This window comes from Stylophora pistillata, chromosome 2 (genome assembly GCF_964205215.1).
Source record: "Stylophora pistillata chromosome 2, jaStyPist1.2, whole genome shotgun sequence".
Lineage (NCBI taxonomy): Eukaryota > Metazoa > Cnidaria > Anthozoa > Scleractinia > Pocilloporidae > Stylophora > Stylophora pistillata.
The window spans coordinates 35640966-35652489 of NC_142520.1; the positions used below are offsets into that span (position 1 = coordinate 35640966).

An 11524-nucleotide genomic window follows, 5' to 3' on the forward strand; every position below is an offset into this window, starting at 1 on the left:
AGTTTTGGAAATAGAAAGATGGCAAGTTTTGAGCTCTGAAAAGAAAAAGATAAAGATAGTTTTCGTCTTGTCACGAGCGTGAGACGAAAAAGAAAAATTCTGGGTCCCCATGCGGAACTCTATTCTATTTACAAACATTACAGTAACGAAGGCTGATAGTTTCGAAAGAAACTGTTTGGGGCTGCGTCGGTGGGGGTAACGAAATAATTTGGATAGATCAACAAAGTTGAAATGGTAAATTGGCCACCGTAACGATTACAAAAGCTGACGTTTCGAGCGTTAGCCCTTCGTCGGAACGAATAGAGGAACTGTGGGTTGTGTGTGTGTGCTTTTAAAGGCAGAAAATGGAGCTAGGTCATTGGTGGGAATGTACCTCCATTTTCTGCATTTAAAAGCACAAAAACCCACAGTTCCTCTATTCGCTCCGACGAAGGGCTAACGCTCGAAACGTCAGCTTTTGTAATCGTTACGGTGGCCAATTTACCATTACAGTAACGACATTGCCGATCTTGGCAGTATGCAGGACGCGTGTCATATATGAATGAGCCATAGTGTATCTGTGGCTCAGTGGCTCAGAGCATCGGAGCGAGGAATCCGAAGGCCTAGGGTTAGATTCCTCGTGAGGACTCGTCTTGTCCCACGCTCGTGACAAGACGAAAAATATCTTTTTCTATGATATCTAGTTAGTTATGCCCCTACCAGATGTAGATCAGTTTTAAGATCCTTTGGCCCAGTGTAAGTGTCATCCTTCGAGGCTAGCATTGCCAGTCCACTAAACACCTTGCTATAACTAACGCTTAGATACAATAACAGCTGATTGTAAACACTCTGGGCCTCAGATCTCAGTAGGCTACCAAGCTCCACATCTGTCTCTTTCTGAAATAAACAACCCACAACAGAACTTATCCTGCCTCAGTAGGTCAGTCTGTATGGCTCCCCAAGCTTGCCTCGGTTACTGTCGCATGAAGCGACCAGAGGTATTGCTGCTCTTCCTAAATTGCATGCTGATGTTTCGAACATAGCCAACAATTGTCCGTCATGCACCGGTAAAGTAGAAGGGTTGATTATGTTATCAATTAGTCATTAACGACGGTTTTGAATCTCGCGTTCGAAAATTAGCTTTGTGACAAAACAGCCTCGAAGCTACGAACAATTGAAATAATTTGAAAGGAAAGTGACGCCGCGCCAATGTCTGCCCACAATTTAAACCCAAAGCTTGATACGTTTGGCCAGTCGCGCGCTAATATCCCGCCCAAAATTTCAAAGGAAAAACATTAGAAACAACTATTGGCTCGACAATATAATACAATACAATATTCTTTATTCTTTAACGAAGGTGACGTAATTAACCCAATGAGTTATCTGACTTACGGCCTTCACAACAATACAAACCCACCATCCCACCCCAGGGAGGACATCCATCACACAGTAATCTCGTGCGTGGGAAATTAACGTCTCCTACCCCAACCCTGCAGGAGGCGGGACCTCCATTTATTCGTCCCTGTCCGAGAAGACTAGAATATCTAACCATTTCTTGATGTTATAGAAAGGTAGCAAATTCTTCTCAATTATTTTAAGACCTTGAGTGTTGGTCCGGCCGGGGCTCGAACCCTCGACTTTCCGCACAACAGTCCAGCGCACTATCCATTGGGCTAACTGGGCGGCGGTTAAAGCAAGCTATACTTGGCGGCGGCGGCACGCAAGCTATACGTTCGTAGAAATCTTCAAAAGTGAATTCCATGTAATAGTCGAGGAGAGGAAGTCAGAAAAAGTCGATCACGTAACAGCACTATTACACCTAAGGTCTGACATCAGATTGATAGCTTGATACCCAGAGATAATTGCTACGATAATCGTAGCCTCAAATTGTAGGATCAGTGACTTGCTATTGATGGCGGCGAAGTTGTTTTGCACCAACATTCATGTGTTTAACAACTTTTCGGCAATACATCCGGAGCTACTGGACCAAATAAGATAAAAAAATTGGAGGAAAATTGTAACTTAATGTGGGATAATTTTGTTTGGTTAATTGGCTGGTTGGTTATCGTTACCATGAAACGGCTGCTAAGGAAGCTAAGAAAAAAGCGTGGTTTTGTGAAATACAGTCAAAAATGCTGAAAAGAATAAAAGGTAGAAGTCGTTCACTCGAAAAGTAACTTGCTATTGATCTTTGTAATCAAAGGCAAAAGAAATTCAGTGGACAGCTCTTAAGAGCTTGAGAACGTTCAAATTTGTTTGGAGGTTTTCATTTTGCGTCCTCGTTCTAGCTGCAATAGCCAAGAAATTTCAAGAAAGTGGTATAGACGGAAGACCCATTCACAGAATCCGGTCTGTATAGCTTTTAAACAACACTTATGCTACTTTAACGAAGTTATTCACCCGCGGAGTTAGAGCACATAAGCTTTAATGCAAGCTTTACTGAGGTTGCTGTGGACCTCTGAGAATAAGGAAGTTCTGGATATCTGCACATACAAGGCGTCATCTATCACTGAAGAGATAAAAGATACGTATCCTCTGCTAAGTGATACATCGAAAGACCGTCGTTTACTGTTCAGCAGATTTAAGAAACAGAGTTCATCACCGCAGTTATTGGGAAACGCTACATAAACATGGCGTTGCTTCTTGTTAAGTAATAGGGGCAAAGGGTGCAGGGCGCTAGGATATAGGTCTTGAGGCGAAAGCTGAGATAAATCGTCACTATTACTCTATGGATATAACACATTACTCCAGTAGACTTTCAGTTTACACCAATGCGTGAACCAACTACAGAATTTATAACCAATCAACAGGTCGTCATTATCTGATTGCTTTGTGTGTCGACTATGGAATCCATAAGTTCTAAAAACTGCTCCCGACTGCAGGAGGTTTGTCCGTCAATCAGGGATTCGATAAGCTCTAAAAAGAGCTCCCGATCGCAACAAGTTTATGCGTTGATCGGGAAGTCAATAAGCTCTGATAAGAGCTCCCGATCGCAAGAAGTCGTTGTGTCAATCGGGGAGTCAATGAGCTCTGATAAGAGCTCCCGATCACAATAAGTTTATGAGTCGATCGGGAAGTCATTGAGCTCTGATAAGAGCCGCCAATCGCAAGAAGTTGTTGTGTCGATCGGGGAGTCAATGAACTCTGATAAGAGCTCCCGATCGCGAGAAGTTTGTTGGTTGATCGGGGAGTCAATGAGCTCTAATAACTGCATCCGATCGCAAGAAGTTTGTGCATCGATCGGGAAATCAATGAGCTCTGATAAGAGCTGCCGATCGCAAGAAGTTGTTTTGTCGATCGGGGAGTCAATGAGCTCTGATAAGAGCTCCTGATCGCCAGAGGCTTGGTTGATCGGGGAGTAAATGAGCTCTAATACCAGCATCCGATCGCAAGAAGTTGCTGCATCGATCGGGAGGTCAATGAGTTGTGATAAGGGCTCCCGATCGCAAGAAGGCTGTTGTGTCAATCAGGAATTCAATGAGCTCTGATAAGAGTTCCCGATCGCAAGAAGTTCTTGGTTGATCGGGGAGTCGATGAGTTCTGATACGAGCTCCCGATCGTAAGACGATTGTTGGTCAATTGGGGAGTCAATGAGCTCCCGATCGCAAGAAGTTTGTCGGTTGATTGGGAAGTCAATGAGTTGTAATGACAGCATCCGATCGCAGGAAGTTAGTGCGTCGATCGATAAGTCAATGAGCTCTGATAAAAGCTCCCGATCGCAAGAAGGCTGTTGCTAGATCGGGGAGTCAGTGAGCTCTGATAAGAGCTCCCGATCGCACGACGTTTGTTGGTTAATCGGGGATTCGATGAGCTCTAATAAGAGCATCCGATCGCAACAAGTTTGTGCGTAGATCGGGAAGTCAATGAAATATGACAAAAGCTCCTGATCGCAAGAAGTTTGTTGATCAGTTGAGGAATCAATGAGCTCTGATTAGAGCTCCCGATCGCAAAAAGATTATTGATCAATTGGAGAGACAATGAGCTCTGATAATAACTCCCGATCGCAAGAAGGTTGTTGGTCGATCGGGGAGTCAATGAGGTATGATAAGAGCTCCCGATCGCAAAAGGGTTTGTTGGTTGATCAGGGAGTGAATGAGCCCTAATAACAGCATCCGATCGCAAGAAGTTTGTGCATCGATCGGGAAATCAATGAGCTCTGATAAGAGCTGGCGATCGCAAGAAGTTGTTGTGTCGATCGGGGAGTCAATGAGCTCTGATAAGAGCTCCCGATCGCAAGAGGGTTGTTTGTTGAACGGGGAGTCAATGAGCTCTAATAACAGCATCCGATCGTAAGAAGTTGGTGCATCGATCGAGAAGGCAATGAGCTGTGATAAGAGCTCACGATCGCAAGAAGGCTGTTGTGTCAATCGGGAATTTAATGAGCTCTGATAAGAGCTCCCGATCGCAAGAAGTTCCTGGTTGATCGGGGAGTCGATAAGTTCTGATACGAGCTCCGATCGTAAGACGATTGTTGGTCAATTGGGGAGTCAATGAGCTCCCGATCACAAGACGTTTGTCGGTTGATCGGGAAGTCAATCAGTTCTAATGACAGCATCCGATGGCAGGAAGTTAGTGCGTCTAACTTAGGGAATCAGTGAGATCTGATATACTCTCCCGATCGCAAAAAGATTGTTGATCAATTGGAGACAATGAGCTCTGATAATAACTTCCGGTCGCAAGAAGGTTGTTGGTTGATCTGGGAGTCAGTGAGCTCTGATAAGAGCTCCCGATCGCAAGACGTTTGTTAGTTGATCGGGGAGTCAGTAAGCTCTAACGTCAACATCCGATCGCAAAATGTTTGTGCGTCGATCGGGAAGTCAATGAGCTCTGATAAGCGCTCGCGATCGCAAGAAGATTATTGGTCAATTAGAGAGACAATGAGCTCTTATAATACCTCCCGGCGATGACAAGAACTTTGTTGGTCAAAGGGAGTCAATGAGCTTTTGTGTAACTTTTTGCCCAATGTTTATCATATAACAAAGTATGGACCTACATAGCTCTTAAATTAAGCGTAAATGCTAATTGTAAATCCAGAGGCCAGGGAAGATGGTTTCTTACCGCACATGAACGAGTTACAGACCTAACAGTTACCAAAGTTGTGAGGGATTTATCGCACAGCGACTGCCGGAGGCACACAAAGAATCTAGTAAAAGTAGAGAGAAACTGTTTTGCACCTCGACTACCACAAGAGGTACACAACCTGGCTACAGGAGCAGTCAAGCTGGACGATTTAGGTCTTCTTAATTCTGCAAACTGGTGGCGTAAGAGATGAAGTCACAGATAAGAAAATAAATGTACCTTGATGAAGTTGGATTTTGGGAGCTTCTATCAAAGATGAACATCAAACGTTTGCAATTTTTGTCAAAGAAAGCTGAGGTAAAATCAGCTCAGGACAGACTTTTCACAGTGAAGGCAGACGGGAAATTATCAGCTTGATAATTATCTTGCGTCAAGACCTAACGATACAAAACTCAGACAGGTTCTGAAGTTCGCACTGTCCTTCATTGCCAACGGTTGGCACACAGACTCGTCTCTGATAAAGATATCAAAGAGCATGCTACAAGGTGTCCTCGAAGAAGAAGTTGTTGTTCTACCAAGGCGTCATGCACATGACACTGCTGACGTAACAACTGCATTCATTATCGATGGTATGGCAATTGTGCAGTGGAGGAGGAAAGTGGGTTTACCACTGTTTGGAGAGTTTGCCAAGAAGTACTTGGAGATCAGTCATAACTGCTCCACTTGGGAAGAATGGCTGCAATTGCGTGGACGTCATATTTGATTGGTATGACAAGGAGAACACCATTAAATATGGCGAGCAAGTAAGAAGAAGGTCATCCGCTAGTTATGCTTTTACAGGGTTTGACCTCACAAGTGGCTTTTGCCAGACAAGCAAAAGAAAGGGGGCAAGTTTCCAAAGAAACTGTGGTGCTGCGTCGGTGGGGGTAACAAGGAAATTTGGTTGTATCAACTAAGTTGAGAATGTGAATTGGCCACCATAAAGAGTTTATAAGCCGACGTTTCGAGCGTTAGCCCTTCGTCAGAGGCAAAAGAAAGGCTTAGAAGGCTCTTGTGAGTAACAAACATGTCTACTCGCATCTAATGGAGATAAGAGAACAAGTACCAAGAAGTTGATTTTCTGAGGCCTTCATAAGCTCACTTCACGGTCCTACATGTTAGGCTGGTACAACAGCAGATGAAGTTAGGTAGTGTCAATAATTTCATGCACTGAACTGACTACTTTGTCATGTACCCCGAATACAGGCGACTGGAAACTGGTTGGCTAGTAGAACATCGACATCTTTACCAACCTCAATTGGAAAGATCGGAAGTTCTCAATTGTCTTTTTTAATGTGTTTGTCACATGGGCTTCGTATTTTTCGAGCTGATAACATCTGCCATTCATTCTCTTCAGTATAAATTAAGAAAATTAGCGACAAAACATCAACAATTGACCCAAAACGATTATTATCTTTCCCTTGTACTACATATCGATAAGAAATAATTTAAAAGGCATTTGTAACGGTATTTCACAAAAAACATGTTAATCTTGGTTTCCTGGGCAAGCATTGCCATAGTAACGGTTTAACCAACCGCAATTATCCCACATTAAGTAGCTGCAAAAGTTACCCATTCCCCCTCTTCATGAACCCAAACATATTGATGCTTTGAAGCACCTCCGTCCCCCCTCAAAATCAGTGAGTAGCGACTAGTGACCCATAATTTGTGACTATGACTGACGTAGCGATGACCTATGGGTATCAGGCTATCATAATCCGATGGCAAACCCTTTGAGTAGTGGGGTTGCTATGTAATACCCTTTTCAGGCCCTTTTTGGAATCTCCTCCTTCTCGACAATATAGCAGGGAAAAGGAAAACTCGAGACTTGTCGGAACCAAAGCTTATTTGCTATGAATATCCCATTGATTTATCTTCTTTTTTTCTTGACTTTATCAAAAACTCTGCAGCCTTTTAAACACCGTGACTTACAAGTTTGTGTAGTAGAATATATAGCACTCTTGAGGGACAATTTGGCTCTTGCTGCCTAAAAATGCGCCTCCTCGACATAACGTAGTTCGCGCATGCCCAGATGTTTGACCGCAGTGCTATTTCTTTCCACTTACACCTCAGGTTTTCCTATCAAATTTTTGTCGCCCATTTACTCCATGTTGGCGGGAGGCACTGTGAGCATGAACTATCTACTCGCAATCACTACTTCAACCTGGGGCATGTGATAGATGTCAGGCGCAAATAACTATTAGCCTTCCGCATCTCCAACATCCCTTGTCTCCAATGGAAAAGTGATGTAACCAAAAACGTTCTTTAAGTGAAGTTGTCTATGATATATAACATGTCGATTTCTATATGAAGGTTTCTACATTTAGCCACATTTTTATTTTCTTCAAGTTCCATCATTTTCAATCCGAGTCAATCTTCCTTTTCGGTTTGCTCCAACCGTTTTGGTGTTTCTTTGCACGAACAACCCGTTAGCTAAAGGTTTGCCTCTATTCTAAGGCAACTTCACATCATTTTACACACTGGTTTGAAACTCTTTTCAGATAATTCTAATCTCAACTGATTAACAACAACGTTACATTCATTAAAAAAGGCTTTGCACCGCAGCTTGGAGAATTGGAAATCTTTTTAAGTATAGGTTGAAATCAACCATCCGCCTGTTTGCCCACTGAATATCACTGTATTCCACACTTTTCGTTTCCACCCAGTTGTTGTTCCCTAAATGTATAGCACTATGACTTACCTGTACATAACCCAGAGCTTTTTCCAACTCTGACGCTGAACATGTTCTCACAAGGAAAGAAAAAATAAACTTGAAGTTTTCCAACAGCATTTCCCTTCTGTTCATTTTCAGCTCTTTAGCGATGTGTCTTAAGATTGCCGATGAGGAAGGCGATGCTTTCTTTACCAAGTAAGGGATGACAAAACGCAGTGTACTCTGTAAGAGAGAGAAATTTAAAAACATAACACCTAAGAAATAGGTTCCATGTTACCAAGCATCAGTTCTGAACTAAATCACAGATGACGTCAAAATGTGGTAAGAACAAAAAAGTGGTGGCGCGTTAGAGGCAGGCGAGTGTGTCACTGATGTTCTTTTGACTTCTTCTATCTTCTATTACAGAGCAGACCCAGGGTAACATGGAACTATTTATATCGTAACAAAGAGACAGCATACGTTGCGAATGGTGACGTCATCTCTGTGTCCTCCAATATATCAAAGTAAGTTATAGTAATAGTAATCGAAGTTTAATGTCTTAACGTGGGGCATGGTTACCCATATTGCCCGAGCCAGAGGCTCATGTATGAAACGCAAGACAACAATCCATCCATCCCACCCAAAGGGAGGACATCCATCACACAGTAATCTCGTGCGTGCGAAATTAACGTCTCCTGCCCCTAACCCTGCAGGAGACGGGACCTCCATTTATTCGTCCCTATCCGAGAAGACTAGAATATCTAAACCATTTCTTAATGTTACAGAAAGGCAGCATATTCTTCTCAATCAAAATGCGTGCAATAGTCAGATTATTAGATTAACCCTTTTAACCGCTAAGAGTGACTAACATCTAATTTCTCCTTACAACATCACCGCTGAATCAAAAATTAAGGTCACGAGAACAGAGGAGATGATCACCAACTAAAGAGGCTCTTGATTGTTAAACAAATTCTCCTTGTCAGCACATTACGAAATGCATAGAGAATAGTATGGAGAATATGCAGACTGATGTTGGGTTGTAAAGGGTTAAGTGTGAAGAACAATAATAAGTAAAAAAGAATGTACAAGAATGGAAAATGGATCCCAAATAATGAACCTAGGACAAAAAACAACTGAAACAACAACAATTTTTGCATTTCTGCTCAAGATAGTATAGGATGCTTGAGTTACCTTTAAAAACGAATGGACATCCCTAAACTCAAACACACTGGCAACTTCGGAGACAACATCCAAAGAACCTTTAGAAGATGGATTTAAGTTTTGCATTTCGTCCATGGCATCTACCACAAATTTACAAATCGGCTGCTTGAACCCTGCAAACAAATCCTTCAGCTGTTTGTTCTGAAACTTGGCCACCTCTTGGACCTGACAAGAAAAGACAAAGAGATCAAGATGTGTGACGACGTCGCAAAAATGTTCATTGAACTGTGTTTGGCTTGTAGAAGAAGCAAAAGTCTTAATCGTTGATCAGTAGTGAATTAGAAGTCATGTGAAATTCTCTAATTGGACATTTTTTCCCTATCGCGACCACTGAAGGCTATAATCTTCTTTGTCACACATCTAGTTTTAACCATAGACGTCAGAAATGACGTCGTCTGGAGAAAATTTCTTTTCGTCTTGTCAAGAACGTAAGAAAAAGAACAAAATTTATGTCCCATCAAGGCATTGAACCTCAGACCTTTGGAACAATCATCCTGTCCGAGGGTTTATTGCTTTTCCTCATTACATTATGGGGAAAAAGGTAAATTTTAACGACACAACCAAAATCCTCCAAACCCCAGGCAAAAAATAATAACCGGTCCATTACTTAACCACAAACCAAGGAACGTAAGATAATTGTTCGTGATGGATTTGTAGCTACAGAAGGTCAGATGAACACAACTTCCATCAGAGCGCATCCATACCTGTTTGAAAGCTGCAGCTCTTATGAGCCGAGTGTGAGCAGTCAGGCTCTCTAGCAAACTCACAATAACAACCAGCAATAGTTCCCCTTCGGCCACTTTTCCAAGTTGTCCAATCGTTAAAACAACCGTCTCCTGCAGTTTGCAGTTGCCCTGTGAAGACGCTTCAACGAACACTTTCTTCAGCTTGGAAATGAAATTTTGTTGGGTGCTCTCGTCTGAGTCTGCTCCTCCAGGTTTAACAACATAAGGGACGACATTGCTGCCAAACATCAAGCAATCAATTTGCCACTCTCAAGAATATTGAATTTCAGTGTTTAAGTCTTACACAGGTATAGTAACCCACGATGTATTAATAACGAATGTTAGTATATACTAAAACAGTGGATAGCGTTGAAGGCGCGCTCTGATTGGCTAGTCAAACTCCGAATATCCTTTGCTATTTACCTCCGAGCAACTCGGGAAAAAATGGCGTCCCGGTTTGCATCCGTGACAGACGAAGAAATCACTCAAATTAGTTTTTGGTAGTGTATATTATCTCACTGTTTTAGTATATACTCAAACAACTATTCACCTCAGTGTCGGTGGTTAGCTGTGGATATTTACCTCGCCGCTTCGCGGCTCGGTAAATATCCACCACTAACCACCTCAACTTCGGTGAATAGTTGTTAATTATTCCCGTTTCTTTCGCATGAAGCTTAGAGTATTCCTAACCTCACTAGACTATTTCGATTCAGTGTATGGTATCCTACGAAATTTGCACGGGAGATTTGCGCACTGCCCGCCCAAATTTATCCATTTGCGCCGACATTTAACCGCTGTGTTGACGTTGGTAGCAGCCAACACTTCGCCAGGTTTATCTAACGTTTTACAAAGTCGAGACGGTTTAATCTGAAGCTCACCGTGTAAGCTATTCAGCCATCACATCTCCACTAAATATGCGTCATTGACCAAGCGTGAGGTCAGGATTGCTGGAAATTAGCCGAGTTTGGTCAATAAAGAAGCATGGTCAATGAAGGATTTATTATAAAGCAAAAAGATCTCGCTTTAATTAGAATCAAGAATGCTCCTTTATTTCTAGAGCCGGGAAAGAAAGCCAATTTGTAGCACAATAAACCCAAGAGGGTCGTCTATTTTTTTTGTTTGTTTTGACTGTCTTGTGCCGCTGTTTACGACTTCGTTGCCAACATTGTCCAAAAGTAACGACCTTTGTAAGTCTGCTCCACCCACTTTTTTTCTTCCGCGGGATTGAAGCGGGCAATCCCGAGCGGGCAAGATGGGCCCATCTTGCCCACTCGGGTAGCCAATTAGAACACGGGATTCACTTCATCTTACCCGCGGGCATGCCATTCATATAATAAGTGAGCTTACAGGTTTCTATCACTTACCTGAACTGCATCCTGACGTCAAAATCGGGGTCCTCAATAAGGTCAAAGCAAGTTGCACTCACAATAGATCTTTGGGCTTCATTATCAGGTGTCACTGCCAAATGCGCAAAGATTCTCTTCATGCTCTTGATGAAAGCGCACTTGACGGAAGAGCTTGCTTCAGGAGAGATAAGTTGAAGGTAAGGAATGAAATTTCCTGCATTCACTATGGCATGTGGTTTAGTTCCCTCCAAGTCATCTAAGAAGGAATACAGGAGTAAGTTTCTAAAGAAACTGTGGTGCTACGTCTGTGGGGATATTACAAGATAATTTGGTTTTGCCAGCTGAGTTGATAATGTAATTTGGCCACCGCCAGCAAAGAATAGAAAGCTGACGTTTCAAACATAGCCCTTCGTCAGCGCGAAGAGCTAACGATGACAAATTTACATTATCAAATCAGTTGATAAAACCAAATCATCAAGAAAGTGGGGATATTAAAAGATAATTTGATTTCGTCAACCGAGTTGATAATGTAACTTGACCAT

At 42.5% G+C, this 11524-nt stretch overlaps 1 protein-coding gene across 1 annotated transcript in view; it reads right to left on the bottom strand.

Moving 5' to 3' along the window:
• Window positions 1–11524, bottom strand: part of LOC111338559 (serine/threonine-protein kinase ATR) — a 60744-nt gene that overhangs the window by 34114 nt on the left and 15106 nt on the right. Inside the window, exons 18-22 of the mRNA XM_088748785.1 lie at window positions 11001–11238; window positions 9616–9874; window positions 8882–9076; window positions 7739–7933; window positions 700–876 (exon numbers count right to left, since the gene is read on the bottom strand). Of these exons, the coding sequence (XP_088604911.1) occupies window positions 700–876; window positions 7739–7933; window positions 8882–9076; window positions 9616–9874; window positions 11001–11238 (1064 nt within the window). The remainder of the gene's footprint in view (window positions 1–699; window positions 877–7738; window positions 7934–8881; window positions 9077–9615; window positions 9875–11000; window positions 11239–11524) is intronic.